At 37.8% G+C, this 18,866-nt stretch overlaps 2 protein-coding genes across 2 annotated transcripts in view; both read left to right on the forward strand.

Annotated features, from left to right (window-relative positions):
- Positions 1–12,600, forward strand: LOC142093397 (bile acid receptor-like). Its single transcript, XM_075174531.1, has 11 exons — positions 1–185; positions 5,101–5,227; positions 6,414–6,779; positions 7,398–7,538; positions 8,114–8,253; positions 8,343–8,447; positions 8,544–8,643; positions 9,785–9,913; positions 10,443–10,559; positions 10,982–11,095; positions 11,325–12,600. The coding sequence occupies exons 2-11, from the start codon at positions 5,137–5,139 to the stop codon at positions 11,561–11,563; spliced, it is 1,542 nt and encodes a 513-aa protein (XP_075030632.1). The 5' UTR covers positions 1–185; positions 5,101–5,136; the 3' UTR covers positions 11,564–12,600.
- The window catches only part of SYCP1 (synaptonemal complex protein 1), a 26,127-nt gene continuing 18,842 nt past the window's right edge, over positions 11,582–18,866 (forward strand). Inside the window, exons 1-7 of the mRNA XM_075174530.1 lie at positions 11,582–11,915; positions 12,964–13,048; positions 13,214–13,260; positions 14,603–14,767; positions 15,610–15,677; positions 15,862–15,935; positions 17,408–17,466. Coding sequence (XP_075030631.1) covers positions 11,808–11,915; positions 12,964–13,048; positions 13,214–13,260; positions 14,603–14,767; positions 15,610–15,677; positions 15,862–15,935; positions 17,408–17,466 — 606 coding nt within the window. The 5' untranslated portion in view covers positions 11,582–11,807. The remainder of the gene's footprint in view (positions 11,916–12,963; positions 13,049–13,213; positions 13,261–14,602; positions 14,768–15,609; positions 15,678–15,861; positions 15,936–17,407; positions 17,467–18,866) is intronic.

Raw genomic sequence — 18,866 nt, forward strand, 5'->3', positions numbered from 1 at the left:
GCTGTGTGGGAAGTTTGTGTCTCAGAGCCGTAGCATTGCTCTGCGGAGTGTCTGGAGCCTAGTGTATGCACAGAAACTGATAAATAGGGAAAAGGCCCAGTTTACTCCAGCTGGACTCAGAGCTAAGATCAGCGCTACAGCCCAACGGACTCAACTCTGAAAGCAAGAAACTCCCTGGAACTACCGTAAGTATTTCATTTACTTCTCTGAATGCTCTGGGATTATAAATTGTTGCTCTAGCCATAAATCAATTTGCCGTGTGAAAATATTTCAGGCACTGGGCTTTTTACTTTTTTTTTTTTTCCTTCTTTCTTTTTAACCGGCTGACTAAATGAAAACAGAAAACACGCACTTTTAAATTTGGTATTCTACTGCCAAGAATTTGTTCCAACAGTACTTCATTTGACATAGAGTGAAGTAAAACGATTTTTAAATTCAATTATTTGTTTCCCTTCCCCAAAGTACCTGGAAAACCGTAAGTTTCAAACAACCTTGAACCTCTTATTTGACGATGTATAAAAATTATACCTTTGAAATAACCATTCATGGGTAACAACTCCAAAGGAAGATTTCAAGATACTTGCAGCATAGTCCATTAGTGAAATAAGCCAATTCCAATTATGGGTATTATATGACAAGGAAGGAACACATTTAATGAAAATGGGATTTCTTCAAACAGCAGCTTTGGGGAGCTTCTTGGCACATTAAAACTGGGAGAAACAGATAAAACCTTAATAATGCATATAAGCTGCATATAGGATCAATCAAGTGATCCTACAACTTCCCCTGCAAAATCATTCTTTAATTACAGTAATCAGCGATTACTGAACTGCTTAAGTGAAACTGAATATATCACCTGGCATCACACATAGTTGCCACCGATTGAGCTCAGTTAAATTTTTTTCAGTTTTTGGTTTAAATTTCACCAATTAAAAAGTTAAGCTATGCTTTTCAGAAGCAAAAAAAGTACAGTGATTAGCACTGAGAATGAAATGTGCTATCTCGTTCCACTACATAATCATTAACATGCCACAAGGTGTGTTAAATACATGTTGAAGACCTTCAGCTTGAGTTCCTAAAATTCCCTGTAAACATGAAATTGCCCTGTGACTCAACTGTAAAAATATTTACAATAGCAGTTAAAGTACTGTCAATACATACCTCTTAAAGAGCTCCCTGGAGCCTCTTCTATAAGTAGTATGTTGCATCTTCATGAATTTAATAATATAAGTTGATGATATGTTACCTTATGATATGGTATTTTATAGCAATAAAAATGATAAAAACAACATCTTTCACCATAAATAACATCAAATAGATGTACAGTATATATGCTAGTCTGAACGTGTACATTCTGTTAAGTGACTGGTTTGTGATTCTACTTTACTTTTATCAGCTTTTTTTTTTTTCCTTTAATGGCTTCCATCTTTGATAAATTGAAAAGTCTTTCAGTTAGGACTAATAACTGAATGTTTCTGAATTTCTGTATTAGATGGATAACCAACTCCTTGAATCAACCTACATTCCATTTTATATTGAACATTATTAGTTCAGAAGACTGATTACTGTCAAAACTAAGCCTGTAAACGTGCAACATCTTCAGACGTGCTTAAGCAACCTAGAGTCTAGGTCACATCTTCCTCTGAAGGAAAAAAAAATTCTCCCGCTTGTAGAGGCTTTTAAAATTAACAAACAAACAAACAAACAACTCCCCCCAAAAATGATCAGGATTTTACACGTGAAAATACCCAGCAGAAATAGCACCTCAGAAGTAACTGAGAAGAAAGAAAAGCAGGGAACAGCATGTGCCTTTATGCAGACGACATTTTCTTTCGGGTCAGTATGTCTGACTAAGGACTAAAGACTTCCATCCTAACTACGTTACTCTTTGTGATTCTACGAAACAAGTTATTAAAAAATTAATCTTCTTTTGTTTTCAGTTATTTCCACGTTTTAGGCTAAAGACCTTTATGCATCATCTCTGGGAATGTATTTCTTTATTTTACTTCCTTTTTAAAGCACACATACACAAAACGTATGGTTGTATTTTGAGTACACAGGAAAGAGAAAAATGGTCACAAAATATTTTTGGTTTGGGAATGGCATGACTATAACTGCCCGAAACACCCAAAGCTCTTACTCCAATCTTATTTCAACTTTGTACAGGTTATTATGTTTTGAAAATTACAATTGGGCATGTATGCTAATTCTATCAAGGATACCACAGCTTCACAGTGTGTAGCTAAGCTTTGTGTGCATGCAGAATTTACTTGCCTGCATGGCAAAAAGTTAATGAATGTATGTGTGGGCTGAAGAAGTGTCCTTTAGGTCATGGTTCACTCGCAGTGAGGTGCGAGAGATTAGGAATGACTACCGAACTTTTGAGACACCAGCACATAATCATAGAATCATAGAATCATTAAGGTTGGAAAAGACCTCTAAGATCATTGAGTCCAACCATCAACTCAACACCACCATGCCCACTAAACCATGTCCCTAAGCTCCTCATCTATATGTCTTTTAAATACTTCCTGGGATGGTGACTCAACCACTTCCCTGGGCAGCCTGTTCCAAGGCCTGACCACTCTTTCAGTAAAGAAATTTCTCCTCATGTCCAATCTAAACCTCCCCTGGCGCAACTTGAGGCCATTTCCTCTCGTCCTATCGCTGTTACTTGGGAGAAGAGACCAACACCCACCTCACTACAACCTCCTTTCAGGTAGCTGTAGAGCGCGATGAGGTCTCCCCTCAGCCTCCTCTTCTCCAGGCTAAACAACTAAATGCATCACAAAATTCCGGCAACGCCTAAAGCTTGGAGGAGGCTTCCCTACTGCTGACTGGTTCATGCATAAAGGGTGAGGCAAAGGTTGTAAAACATGACTATGACAGTCAATCTTATAAATAATCAAAACTTTCCTGTCCTAGAAAATTACGCTCCTTCCTTACATATCTCATTCTGTATTTTGTATCAGAAGAACAAGCTTGTTAATGCTAAATTCTCAAGCGTCAGAAAATGAAACAGTTAACATTCATTCACAGGCATGACCATTTCAAGACAGTACAGCATTCCTCAAATAATCACTGGATTTACTATTAATGCTGTTATAACATTCTCTTAATTTATGAGTTTCAATTTACAAAGTCTCATTCTAAGCTAGGAATTCTGTGGTTGCAACTGATAACTTTTATTAGCCATAAAAATCAATAAGAAAGGCTAAATCCTCTAATCCATTCTCATACAATACCTAAATTGAGGAAACTTTGCCTAATGAAAGTCTGCTTCCAAGATTTAGAATGTTTAATCAACCGACCACCTTGCATTTGGTAATACGTACTTCATACTCCCAATATAATATTTTTATCAGACTGGATCAGTGTAATTTTATTTTAGCTTCTATTCTTTTATTATTTTTATTTAAAGAAACTACTGGAATTCAGAAACACATTTCTTCAGCAAATACACATTTCTGGGGGAAAATGTAGACTTTGCCCAAGCCAAATTGATCTAACTGATAAGGACCTCATGATTCAGTGAGTCATTTCTCTTTCAAACAAATATTTACTAACAGAGATAACAAAAAAATCAGCATTCCAGCCTCACTGCATCTTTTCACCTTCTGCTGACAACACAAAGAGAAAGTGTTCAGTTCAAAAGATATGTCCAGTTTTGAGGAAAGGGATGTGTGTCTTTCAAGACATGACTTCAATTCAGATTCCCTGAAATGACACATTCATTTTCTCAGCTGTAGCTAGGTATAGGTATTGCACAAAACCCAACATGTGAGTCTTTCAAGGAAGATCTTTAAACCCAATTTGCTGTGGATTCTGCAAGAGTCATATACAGAGAAACCTGCTGCACACGTAGGAGTTTGATTTTTTGTACTTCCAAATACTTACTTGCCTTTTTCATCTTTTCTGTCTTTCCCATCTGCTCAGGGAAAGCCTATGAATAGTTCACAGGCAAATTGTCTTGTGAAGTGCTTACTCAACGGGCATCAGATACAACATACTTTTAACCAGTGACACTCTCATACATTCCGCGCATGCAGAGGGACAAGGGGACAAGGAAAGTATTTCCTACATGCATCTCTAACGGCTATTCATTACCACTAATTGCTAAGCAACACCAGAGATTGTCTATACACAGATGTAAACTCAAACCCAGCTGATGCTGGTGTCCATACAGACATTCTTTTTTTCTAAAACTCTTTTAAGAATTTTTAGAACACACTTTTTTAGAACCTCTCTATAAAGTGGAATTACTGAAAAATAAGGTAAGTTTGGAACTCAAAGCACAATAGCTATTCTGCACCAACTGTGTCACTGTGAGCTCTCAGTACACTTTGTTATGGTGAACGTCAAAGCATCCACCAGGAGCCCAGGTTCCTTCAATAATCAAGGGACAGAGAAAAGCTCTCTAGAGGGCAATACAACCTATATGAGATTGATTTTTTTCATCTTCACAGGTTGCTTTGTACTCTTAAAGGAATACAGGCTCTTAAATTTGGAACCTAATGTAAATTAGGCAGTGCTTAAGTGGGGCAAGGCTGACTTATACTGCATAAAAGAGTATTTAAATGGGGAAGAAGAGATATTCTACGATGGCCTTTTCAGGCTATTTTCCTATATTTATTTGCTTCAAATCTGCATAAAAAGTGAATGAAGCAGATTCATTAAAAGCCCATCTTTGTGCAGAAACAGAACATCCACCACATCCACATTAGTGCAAATGCCCTAACTCATTCTGAAAGCAAGTTTTTTCTATCCAGTGAAGCTCCTTTTAATCTCTTCCTGAACTAGAGAATTTACCAATGGTTAGTCTGATTCCCCCACATGGTTTCATGTAAAATTAGGAGCAAACCAGTTCTAAATATAACTTGGAAATTTAGGAATGGACTCCCTTCTGAATCTGTACTATTAGGACAATCAAATGTTTTGCAACCTCATTGAAAGTATTATGTGACTTCACACATACCTCTGATTTTCTTACGATCTGCAAACTGTTTCACATTCTGGAGTTTTCTGATTTTAGCTCTGTAGCTAAACCTACCCAGCAATGCTTTCTCACATGATATTTCTTGTACTTTTCCACTTCTCTAGGTTGCCTTCTTAAAAGTCTATCACATAGCAAAGTGAATGAAACAGTGCAGTTGGGAGCAGAATATGGCAAATACATTTGTCACCGTACCTGATGGGTATTGCCTTCCTGAGCCCATACAGTATTATGGTGAGTAAAGCAAAATTTTTATATTGTGAAAAAGCAGTATAGTAAAATGAACATCTGTGGAAATTCCCGTTATTTATTTTCTTCATTTTAGTTTATGTTTACAAGCTCTTGTAAGCTACACATTGGACTATCAAGCCCAAACTGAAAGTGTATTGAAATATACTAGCATGTGCTCATACAGATTTTTGTACACAATGTGATTATGCTGACTGATCATTTCATATAAACATTACTGGTGCTGCCTCCCTTTGACTTGCATGAAGAAGATACAGGTTTTATTACAGTATTCTAGATACATTATAAATAGATAATGGTTATTCTACATCTTCCGGAACTATAATTCCAATAACTAGTTTGATTCTGGATGAGTAAAAGCAGGACCCAAAGCCCATTAAAAAGAAAAAGACCTCCAACTGCTTAAAAAAAAACCTTTCCAATTTGTTTTTACAGAGATTTGAACAATCCCAAAGGAAGAATGAAATGTGATGCATGTTGCACAAGCTTTCTGCTGTACAGCTGTGTACATTTAAGGGGCGGTTGAATAAAATTAAAACTCTATAGACAGAAAGGCAGGAAGGAGCTCTCCTCATAATTCTGTACATATATTTTGCTAAAATGAAATTTCTTAACTATGAAGGATTATATGTAGAAAAACACTAAACAAAACAAGCCTCTGCTTTTTACTCTACTGAATTTCAACTTTAAGAATCCTATCACAGTAATTTTTACCACTCTAATTTCTGGACCATCTTTCTCAGACTCTTGTTGTGTAATATTTTCAAAATTATGCCTGAAATATGTATCAATAACAAACATTTCACTCATTAACAAATTCACTTTCTGTAATGTGGACAATTAATAAAAACAACCTTTAAGTGTAAAATCAAAAGGTAGCTATATCATCAGTTGGCAAGTGATAATCAATTACATACTACAAGAATCCAGTGGCACCCACATGACTTTGCCCAAACTGTTACCAAGCCATTTTCACTACATCTAAGATTTTACTTAAAAACAGTACAGATAGCACATTTAAAAAGAATGTGTCAGATGCCCTTCTGAAAATGTGTTCCTCTAATATTTATGATTAAATATTTAATCTATAAAACATTTTAAAACTTTCAAGTAGCTGATGTCAAGATATTCTTCAGGTTTTTATTTCATTTTCAATTTCTTCTCTATCTAGACGTTTTACCAGAGCACATCAACTATCAGCTGCAAGACACGGATTTTCAGACTGCGCCTTACTGCCAATACTCAACAGTTCAAATTCCTCCTCCAGTATTACAGCCACCACCTTCTCAGTCCCAATACAGCACATATGGCCTGGACTCCCAGTACAGCGACGGGCAGTGTATCATCAGCGGCTGTGAATTAAGCAAACCCCCTTTCATGGCTCCCCACATTGATGATGGTGCATACCAAGGACTAAAACGGCCACGATTAAACCACTCTTCTTTGAGACTGAAGGGACAGGAGGAGCTGTGTGTGGTCTGCGGTGACAAGGCCTCAGGATATCACTACAACGCACTTACCTGTGAAGGCTGTAAAGGTGAGAACAGGCTGATCAGTATCTTACCCAGGACCACAGTGCTCAACATAATGTTCTACATCTGTGATTTAAGCAAACAGATTTCATTATTTTTTAAGTTGACGTTTCTACAGAGGATTGTAATTTATCTAAGGAATCCTTTACCTAACATGCTTACTCCAGATTCACATTTTTTAACATTTTTTGAAGAAATGCTTTCACAGCGTATATTTAATATGAGCATTTCATGCAACTGATTTTTGCATTGAACATACACTAGAATAGTGTCTGTTTAAGCAGGTGCTGATTTTCTCATGACCATGTATTATAGACTTACTTCAGTGTTATTAATTTTACTTATTATTAAAATTAAATAAAAACAAGTAGTAATTACTTGCTGCTTATATTTTAACTTGCTATATGGGAGCTGTCTTGATCAGGTAAGGAAAACAGCAATTAATATTAGTCAGAAAGAACAAGACATAACTATGTTGTTAAAAAGAAAATTTAAAATCAAGGTTATGTTTCCATTGTAAAAACAAACAAACAAACAAACCCAAAAGACACTTTAATTCTTTAAATCATTATTACATAAAGCTTCTTAGATTCCTTCAGTCATAACCTCATCCTTGTCTGTAGGCTTCTTTCGACGTAGCATAACCAAAAATGCAGTATACCGATGCAAGAATGGTGGTCATTGCGAAATGGACATGTACATGCGAAGGAAGTGTCAGGAATGTCGCTTGAAGAAGTGTAAAGCTGTGGGAATGCTAGCAGAATGTAAGTGCTCTTTCCACGCTGGCTACTTTACTAATCAACTCGGATAAAACCTTTTCCAAAGTCAATCCCTTCTCCTTATTGGAGAAAAAATTAACTTTGGAGTCTATAGCACCTGCAGCATCTTCATCTGCAGAAACCACAGTATCTCCTGAAGTTAAGAGGACTGCTGTTCAAAGACATTAAAAGAAAAAAAAGAAAGTACTAACAAAAGACAGCTAAATATCCTGAACCTTGACAGCACAGCAGTAAGCATATCAGATGTGCTTTTGTGTCTGGGAAGAAAAAAATTTAAAAATTGCACAATAGTTTTTAATGAAAAATTCTCACGCTTGTATGTCACAGACCCACCAGCAAGAAAACATAAGAAGACTGCAAACACTCAGGCCTTTGGTGGATACTGAACACTAACTCACCGAATGAATAACACATTGCCATATTCTCTAGGAACTGTAGTTCCTTATAGGTGACAGGTCCTGTGATGCAAGGCTCTTGTAGCCTATAATAAGAAAAGTGATTATTTAAAATTGTAATTATTTGAAAATATACGTATTGATACACAATTCCATGCCTCACAGGTTTGCTGACTGAAGTACAGTGCAAGTCAAAGCGACTCAGGAAGAATTTCAAACAGAAGAGCAGTTTTCTTTGCAACATAAAGCTGGAAGATGAGGGACTGAACAGTAAGCACGTATCATCTACAACAAGATCTGGAAAAGTGGGATATTTTTCTACTTAAAATATCTCTTTTTATCATTTATTTTTGCCCCAAGTCATTGTCACTTGTTTGGTTTATTTTTTTAACAGATGCCAGAGAAGATGGAACTTACTCCAGGGGAACATCAGCTTCTTGACCACATTGTAGCAGCACACCAAAAATACACAATTCCCCTTGAGGAAGCAAAGAAGTTTGTAAGTATACAGAACAATCAGCCTGCATTTCTAAGTTTTATTATCCTAAGCACTGTATCTTGGTTGTATCAGATGTCCAAACGCTCTTTCATGCAGCTACAAGAAACTGCAAGTCCTGAGGAAAGTTTTCTCCGTCTCTCTGAAACAGCAGTTGTCCATGTACAAGTGTTAGTGGATTTCACAAAAAGACTTCCAGGTAAGTTCCTTCCTTTGGGAAATGCTACAGAATAGCGTGTCTCTCTTTTTCAAGAGGCAGAAACCATACTGATGGCATAAATCCGAGAAAAATACAGGCTTTAAGAAAACTCTCATTCAATTATTTTATCTTCCAACTCTAACAATCAGGGTTACCATTTACTTGTCATGAGGACAAGTTAGAAGCATTCACTTCAAAAGCTTGCTATGATTAGATTTCTTTTCCATTTCTGACATGGAGTAGAGACATTTTCTGAAAGTACATGGACTTTAAAATACCATCTTGAGTTAATTACTATTTTAACACTCTCTGAAATCCAGTTCAGTTTATTATCCAGCAACTTATTATAGTCATCGAAGAAAAAAACAGATGTTCCTTCAAAGGAAAAGGCAGGAAGAAGGGACTAACCAGCTGCTCCTATTCATATTTTCCTTTAATAAAGAACAAGGGAACATGAAATTAAATTCACTACATTTCAATGTAAAGTTGACAAAATAATATTTGACAGAGGGTGATAATTTTTTCATTACTCTCTTAAGTTGTAAAACTTATTGACAAAAGTCAATCAACATGTCTAAAGCAGATATTTGATGTAATTTAGCACTACTGTGGAACAGATCTGAAAGAATAGATGAACTGTTTATTTTCTTATGTTACATATCCTGCTTTGATCAGGATTAAGAAAACGATCAATAAAGTTCCTGTGCTCTTGAATTATAAGTGCAGATAATGAGCTTGTCAAAAGATGAACAGAAATTTTAAAAAGATCAGATATCAATGAATAAGGAGACTATCCACAGTCACTAAGCAATGTAGCAAATTTATAAGGTATTAGGGCATGTGATATAAATCAGATATTAAGAAGAAATTTTCGATAAAGTCTTGCTTAGTCCCAGTATTTTTACTTGTATCTTCCTGTGAGTCTTCTAACACTGGACACTCACAACTGCACTTTTTTTTTTTTGTAACTTACAAACTAGCAAGAAAGATCCCAAGAGTCTTTGGTACATGCATCTTTTAACTATGGCTCCTCCTTTCCTGTAAAGGCATTTATTAAAAAAAATCATTTTATCAACTCATGTTAGGGGCTAAAAGGCAGCCACAGCCTTCCTGGATTCTTCACACATATCTTTCTCTGCAGGATTTGAAAGTTTAGCTAGTGAAGATCAGATCGCGCTGCTAAAAGGGTCAACAGTTGAGGCAATGTTTTTGCGTTCAGCCCAAATATATAACCAAAGAATTAGTGAATGCCAACCATCAACAAGCGAAAGTAAGTTTGACTAACAAGCTTTCTATTAACACCAGTAGGAGGTTCTGCCATTTTGAAACAACTTCCGTTCATTTTAATTCACTTAATCTCAAATAATTGCCTATTCAAGCACAGTGGTACTTAGAATAGTACCGGTAATGCCCACATAAACCTTCTATAGGCTTTTTTCCCAAAGAACATACAAAAAAAGATTAAAAAAAAAAATTTAATTGGATCTCTGTTTTCCTCCCATTGGTTCCAAACAAAGCGCAACATTTTTGAGCGTTTGCACAAATTGTGGGGTGGATGGATAATATTAGCTATATTAATGACCTATTATATATTGTGTCAAGTTTAACACCAGAGACTTTGACCAACAATAATGCAACAAATGAACTTGGTGCTGGATACCAAAAAGAACAATTTTTTCTACCTGCATGGGTCTGGGAAAAATTCACACATTTTCAGGTATTTATTTGCAAAGCAGATGCAGATGAATATTTAAAGTCACATTAAGCTTGGCTGGGAACTGTCATCTCTCTTGTTCCAGGTCATGTAAGACTTTCGGATCACGGGACATGTCATGTTCAAAACCTTGATAAAACCAACATTTATTCCATGGAAATGTCTCACAATGAAGAGAGTCCAACTTCCACTACTACCACAGGTGATGGAGGTCTCGGAATCAAAATACTTGGGAATCTTTTGCTTTGCTGGCCCTGTTCTTAATCACGTTGAGCAACACCATCGGGGTGGCCACTGCTCATTCTCTTGCCTTCTCCCTCTCCCCTCCCTCGAGCTTCTTAGTTGCATGTGCAGGCATTACATCCTCATGGAAGGAAGGTGTTCATGTTTGCCTATATCCTAGGATAAAGCCTTGAGCTATATATATTAAAAGCTCCACAGTACAACTGCAATACAACTTTTATTACTACTTTAGAAATTAACATTGTTTTCACGAAGTTTGCTACCTATTTCACGCAATGGAAGAGCCTGGAGCCTTAAAAGATTAGGACAAAGATGATTCGTAATAGCAGTGCTTGTGTCTGCATTGAAATAACGTTCTGATTATTTTGTTTCATTTTTAAGGTATAACCGAGGAGTTTATTACCGCACTGTTTTACTTCTACAGAAGCATGGGGGAACTGAAAGTGACCGAAACCGAATATGCCCTGCTTGTAGCCACAACTGTGTTTTTTTCAGGTAAACTGGGAGGCAACTAGCTGTCACGCGTGTTACAACGAGCTCTCACTTGCCCTCGCGCTGCCGCCTCCGCCCGTCGGGCCCTCAGGTGCGGCAGCGCTCCGCGCCCCCGCCCGCCGCCCCTCAGCGCCCCCGCCCGCCCGCCCAACGGCCCCGCGTGCGGCCGCAGCCCCGCGTGCGGCCGCAGCGCCCCGCCCGCTAACCGCGCTCTCCCGCCGCGCTTCCCCAGACCGCCCGCTTCTGAGGAACAAGCGGCACGTAGAAGAGCTGCAGGAGCCGCTCCTCGGCATCCTCTACAAGTACTCGAAGATCCATCACCCTGAGGACCCCCAGCATTTCGCCCGCCTTATCGGGCGCCTCACGGAACTGCGCACCCTCAACCACACCCACGCGGAGGTGCTAGTGACATGGAGGACAAAGGACCCCAGGCTGACCTCCCTGCTCTGCGAGATCTGGGATCTGCAGTAGGCCACGCCAACCCTCGCGGCGACGCGGCGCCACCGCGCTCTCCCCCGTCTCGCTGCGCTGCTGCGCCCCGCCCGCCTCGCCTCGCGCAGCTCGGCGTGCGCCGCGCCCGCGGCCTCCCGTCCCGCCTCGATCGCGCGCTTTCGCTTCCCGCCTTTCTGTCCTCCCTCAGCAGCCGGCGAGTTCGGGGCGTTGGTGTGCCCGTCATGAGGTGTTGGCTCTGAGACCTGCACTTTTCTCCGAGGCCATGGAAAAAGAAAAACCGTTTAAATTGTTCGTGCCGCCGCGCCTGAGCGGTGGTCAGGTGTCTGCAGTCAAACCCCAGACGAGCACTCGGGCAACGGGGCTGTGTCAGGTAAACGGTGCTGCCGCCGGCCTTGCGTTGTGTTGCTCTGGAGGCGACGGCTGGCGAGCGGACGGTGGGGCCCTTCCACGGGGACACGGGGGGAAGCGGTCCTCCCGGGTAGTCCCCAGGCAAAGTCCCGAACCTCCGTCCTGGAATGCACATGCACGCATGTGCGTGAAAGCGTGTACGCTGAACTCGTTTTTCTGCAAACTATTAAGATTGGTGCAGGAGGGGGAACATCTTAAGTTTTAATTTCAAAGACACTTACTTTTTTCCATCAAAACGGAATAGAATCATCTTTTCGAGCATCTGCTATGTATTTTAACTACACCACCGATGATAAATACATGTTTGGTGTGGGTAATTCAGAACAGTAAGTGGGAAGTACACCACTTGGATACCCTTACTGGCTTTGATTTATTGGTCCCACCAGACTAAGTGTGCAGTGAAAACGTTCTGTCGCTACCTCTGAGTTATATGAATTCAACAAGATATTTTTTCATGTTGAGGTGTCGCAAATGAGTGATGAGGCTCCTTATGAAATATGTTTAGATTCAAATGTGATACTCTGACAGGAGATGAGTTACACTATTTACAAGACAAATTTCTGTGACTTTTAAGACGCCTTGTAAAATGAAATTGCCATGCTAAAACATAATTAGATGTGGTTTAGAAGTACTCTTGGGAATAAAGGAAAAAAAAAGTATCAAATACTGGACTTGAAAAAAATCATTTTGGTTAATGAGTCTTTTACCATGCAACTGTGTACAGGCAGGCAATAGATAATTAAGTTCTTGTCATCAAAAGCTTCCACTTTGGCCACCGTGTATCTATAAAGCAAACTACAAAAGACCAACAGTTTTGAAAAGCCACTGTGAAGTAAGAAGCAAGCAGGAGAGTTCCAAAGCCATTACCAATACCTTGGGCTTTGAAAACTGTAGGTAGTTGATTTATTAATGGAAAATTCTGTTTTCACATCAGCTGTACTTTTTTTCTGGGTCTTATAATCCTGCTTTATAAATCTACCTATAAGAAACTAATTTTTAAATTTGTGCAGGGTTTTAACAAATGCCCAGATGATGGTTTTAATTTGCCATTTGTAATGATGAGTACACCGAACCGTGGTGAAGTCACTGATTCAGGTAAGACTAAAATAAGCATTTACCTTGCACATTCTTTTAAAATTTTTTAATATTGTCAACATTTTTCATGAGTAGTTTAACAGTTTAATGGCTGTAACACTGTTAAATACAGCTCCACTGTTATATTTTTGGAAATACATTGATCAAAATCTCTTCATATTTCAGATGCGATTTCACAGCAAGTAAAACTTTGCTCTGAGGTAGATGAAGAGGTCAGCTAAGTATAAACTCTGCACATCTAATTTCTTAGGGCCTCTTAATTTGTTCCTAAAACAGTGCCTAAAGCACTATTTAGTAGATGCTTCAGGGCCAAAGAAAGTAGTCAAAGGGGAATAATAATTTTCTGTCTCCTGTTTAAAGCTGAATCAGTTAGAGGAGGTTATTTGTGGTTTAGTGTACATGCTTGGAAATAAACTTTTAAATACTAAGGTAATTTCCAAGTTATTGTTTTGTTTTTTTTTTAAAAAGTACCTGAGGAGTCTGGGAGTTTTAATCGGAACAAGTTTTAGGCACTTAAATATCTTTGTGAAACTGGTTCTGAATAGTCTGGTGAAAGACAGAAGGATTGAAGTCAGAGTATTCTTTGCAAAATCGAAGCAGATTATCCCAATTGCCTTGTCGGGCTTTATTTTATCTATAAAACAATTAATTTAGAGGAGTGGTTTCCTCAAGCATTTCATTCTTCTCATAGCATCTTTACCAACGTTTTTCTGCTTTAGTATAGCTCAGTAAAGCTAATTTTTTTTGCAGTAGCTTCCTGTGCTTCCCAGATACGAAATGCTGTTTGCTGCAACAAAATGGAACATATTTCTTGCAGTCCTCCTAATGGTTTTCATATCCCTGAGGACTAAACTTCTTTTAGCCCTAGCAGCTATTAAAGTACAGTCAGGACTGTAATAATATCATGATGCAGCCAAAATAAGGATAGTGTTAGGTGACATCATACCTAAAACAAACTGCAGAGCTGCCCTGTGGCCTACTGTACTACTCTTATCTGCCTAAACCACTGATCAAGCGCTGCTTGTACAGCTCTTTAAAGATGTTCTAAGAGCACAAGGTTGGTTGGTTTTTCTTCCTGCTTTGTATATGAGTTAACTGTAAAAACGTATTGCAGGTAGGCTTGGACAAGATCTCTGAAGCTGCTTTTACCTAACTGAGCAGTATCTGTCAGAATAAAAGGAGGGAAATGGTGTGAAGGACCTAACAGAAGGAATCTTGGCTCGACTGATAATTCTAGCAAAACTCTTACTGTCTTGTGGTGGAGTGCAGTTGTCCATATCTTTAAGGCTACCTATTTAGCGATGTCACTACATCTGAAGGCAGTGGGGTATTTTTAACTTGTGTTTGTGTCTCTTACTTGTTCTGTAATGTCTGTTGATACATACACAGTGGATAGACAGAGATTTAAACTTTGGTTCCTGATCATATATAAGCTTGTGTCACCATTTGTGGAAAAAAATTTACTCTTGTGATATTTCTGAGAGATAAATATGTATCTAAAACAATATTAATTAAATACTATTTGAGATTAAATTGTGGAACCTGTTTTAATAGAACATAGAAACAATGAATGAACTGTATTCAAAACTCTACAAAGAGGCTGAGAAGATCAAGCAATGGAAACTAACTGTAGAATCAGAACTAAAGCAGAAAGAAAGAAAACTGCAAGAAAATAGAAAGATTATTGAAGCACAGCGTAAAGCCATTCAAGAATTGCAGGCCAGTATTGTAGAATATACATTGAATATGTGAAGTGAAGAGAAAGTTCTTCCTGATTTAGTATGAAAATACTATTCATACAATTAAATATTAAAGCATGTTGCAGAGGTTGAAGAAATTTTGAACTGTTAATATGATGACTTCAAGGAAGCCATTTGGCTAGATACCAATGACCTATGGCTCTACTGTTATTAAAGGAAAAAGTAACATTTCGTTTTTTAAAAATGGTTTTCCTCTTTTTAACGAAACGCATTCCATCTTTGTATTATTTACATGCACATTATACTGTGGGTATGTAGAAACCTGTTCAAGACTGAATAAGCTTTCATCCTCCTGGTATGTGTAAAGTATGCTCATGCATATTTCTGTATCCAACACATACGGGAAGTAGTGCACTCTGCTTTATGCCAGTTTCTTATCTCGCTGGTAGCGATGGACAGCTTTGTGACTGAAGTACATATTTAAAACAATTTATTGGTCCTTCTTTTTTGGTTGAGGTTTGTTTGTTTGCATTGGCTTTGGTAAGCTGAGTCATCTGATTGTTTGACTTTTGCCTTGAGAAAATGGTTACTCTGAGAAGGGGTGTGCACATTTAGTATGTGAATATATGCATGAATAATGTACCTGTAAGTGTTTCAGTTGCTGGTAAATTATTGTTTATTATCATGTCTTTCATGCAAACTGTAACAAAAGATGGCTGAGCACGTAATACCAGATAAAACAGATTTCTGTCTTCTGATGCAGAAAATTACTTTTTCATGTGAGATTTGAGAAGCGAAAGTATATTTTTAGTATATTTTTCAATAACAATGTGGTTTTGTATTTGTTCCCTATGAAATTAGTTTGAAAATGAAAAACTAAGTTTAAAACTGGAAGATGAGATATGTGAAAATAAAGATCTCTTAAAAGAGTAAGTAATACAGTCAGATATCTTTTTGTGAAAATAATTAGTTTTCGTGCTGAGAACTGTGTTAGTATGGGAAGTTACACATAGCTGTTAAATTGTAAAGGTCATCAGGGAATTTACATTGTTACTACTTAGGTATGCGAAGTACCATGCATTCTTGTGATGACATATTTTTTCCCTCTTTCAGAAACAGCGCTTCAAGGCATCTGTGTAATCTGCTCAAGGAAACCTGTACTCACTTCACAGAGAAGTCCACGAAATGTAAATGCTGTTTCAGTTTTGATTTATGAAAGTAAATGTACTTTCTCTAAATTCACAAAGGAAAAAAGCTATCATTCTGTTCCAAATATGTTCTCCGGTTGAGATAAACTGTATGTGGCTCTGCATCAGAGTGAAATTAGAAGTGAAGCCATAGGTCTTATACACTTATGTTTTGTAATGCTGAAAATCCAGAGGTTTTCTGAAGTCAGTATGATTGTTTGCTAAAAGGTTACAAGCCTGGGAACTATTTAGGAGTCTAAGCACTGATAAAGGTTTAAGGCAGTGTAAACAACCCTGATTAGCCACTAGCAGCCACTCCAAAGGAGTACAGGTCTCCTGAAGTCTTCTCAGTTCATTGATGTTTTTCAGTCCCATCCACATACCTTGAATATATTAAGACCTATGAGGTGCCACTTAGTCATAGAATCATAGAATAGTTTGGGTTGGAAGGGACCTTTAAAGGTCATCTAGTCCAACCCCCCTGCCGTGGGCAGGGACATCTTCAACTAGATCAGATTGCTCGGAGCACAGTCCAACCTGACCTTGAATGTTTCCAGGGGTGGGGCATCATTAATGCCTGCTTTTAGGCAGTAGAATCTACTCTAGTTACCTTTCCCAGCTCTCTTTAACAAATTTCCAGAGTTGGCGTTATCCTGTTTGGAGCAGTTACAGATTCGTTGGGAAAAAAGATCCAAACCCCAAGACACTATGAGTAACTAGCATTCTTCTCACTAAATTGACCAAGCCAAGACAGTTGGATAACTTAACAAAGTTTAAATTCTTGAGGTTTTAAATTATGTTCTTGACTTGGGATTTTATTCTATAAGAAATTCAGAATTGTTATTATAATCTTTAAAATTTTACTAACTTGATCCCAGATACTTAAGAAGTATTTGTTTCTTTTTAGCCTTGTTTCTACAAACACCTGTGTATAGATGTACTTCTTTGATAGCTGTTTCTTACTGTCTCTTCTGTAATTGTTTTCTTAGGGAAAAATAATATCATTACAAAAATGAAAGGAAAAAAGACAAAGATGGAGATGGAGTATTATATTGTTAAAATTCTATAATGACAGTTCTGTGGTGATGGGTATCTCTGCTGGTGGGAAGAAATTCAGTGCTAAACCTTATATTACAGTTTTTAAAACACATTTTTAATACATTAATATTCAACAACATTAATACTGTCAAAATTAATATAGTTACATAAATTGATACAGAATTACACTATTCATGGAAAAAGTGAGATTGCGAAGGAAATTTGAAAAACTGAGCTTGCTTGATGTTTCAGTGGAATATACATTTTCTCCAGATTATATAACTTTTGGCACTCTGTTTCATAATTATTTTTTTAAATAAGAAAAGAGCCTATAATTCCTTTTTTGATTCATTATGCTGTTTAAGCATAATGGCTTTGACAGCTGGCATTCTTTTTCAAAAGGAAAACTTTATGGTACATTCTTACTTTGATAGATGAACATGAAAGAGAAGAAACAAGACAACTATATGTGGAACTTAATAACAACGTTGAAGTAAGTGACGTAACTTATTAAAAGGCTGAAATGTGATCTGAGTTAAATTGGTATGTTGAGGTATCTGAGTTACGTGCATATGTTGAGGTAGTATTCATACAAAGAATGTTCTCTGATAAAGTGATTAAAACCGTTGTGTGTGATGCAGGAAGTCAGGTTTTCAGTCCCTAATCGTTGGATAAAACGCAACAGTGTTTGGGATGTAGATCCATATGATCTGTGTGATATGTATGATCTGCTTAGCGTTAGGTGACTGCCATAACTTCTGTCTTCTTTTTGTACTTATCTGGCGATTTCACAGAATGGCTGAGGTTGGAAGCATCCTCTGGAGAACATCTGGAGAATTTCCCCAGCTAAAAGCTACAGCAGGTTGCATAGGGCTGTGTTCAGTCAGGTTTTGGGGTCAGGTATATTAGGGTTATTCTATTAGATAATTTTGTTTAATGTAAAGTGCAATATAAAATAAAGATGATCAAACAAAATTAATTTCAGTTTTGAGTGATACAGAACAACAAAATTAATTATGGAAACTGGTGATTTTGTGTGGAATAAGAAGTTTAAGTTGTGAATATTCCTTGACTTAAAATGATTTTTTTCCTCTTTAATTTGTAAAAGAAGTGCAGTCTTGCCAAATAAATTAATTCATCATGTTCTTGTTATTAATTATTCCAGTGTGGAAGATAAGACCCTAGTATATTTATAACAGAGAAATGGAATGCATCATTGTTTGGGATGATGAACTTGATATTGAGCAGAGTCAGAGAGTACATGGTATAATCGTTAAATATTAATTACAGGTTGTAGCAACTAAGAAAAGCACAGTAAGTCCTCCATTGTGTTAGGGATCTACAAACATGGACCAGTAAAAATATTTCATCCTTGAAATTGTTTAGATCTTGAGTACAGAAATTCTTAAACTTCCAACTTCGAATAATTATAACATTCTGTTAACTCAAAATATGTTTATGTTCTTGTCGTGGTTTAACCTGGCAGGCAGCCAAATACCACGCAGCCGCTCACTCACTCCCCCCGCCCCCCAATGGGACGGGGAGAGAATCGGAAGGGTAAGAGTGAGAAAAACTCGTGGGTTGAGATAAAGACAGTTTAATAGAACAGAAAAGGGAGAATAATGATAATAAATAATGATAGAATATACAAAATGAGTGATGCACAATGCAATTGCTCACCACCCGCGCTGACCGATAACCAAGTAGCGATCGGTACTTCCTGGATCACGCCTACCCTTCATATACTGAGCATGACATCACATGGTATGGAATACCCCATTGGCCAGCTGGGCTGGCTGTCTTGATTATGTTCCCTCCCATCTTGTGTACCTAGCTCAGTCAGTAGGCACGGGAGCTGTCCTTGGACTAGGAGGGCACTTAGCAACAACTGAA

The sequence above is a fragment of the Calonectris borealis genome, chromosome 26, assembly GCF_964195595.1.
Source record: "Calonectris borealis chromosome 26, bCalBor7.hap1.2, whole genome shotgun sequence".
In the NCBI taxonomy this organism is placed as follows: domain Eukaryota; kingdom Metazoa; phylum Chordata; class Aves; order Procellariiformes; family Procellariidae; genus Calonectris; species Calonectris borealis.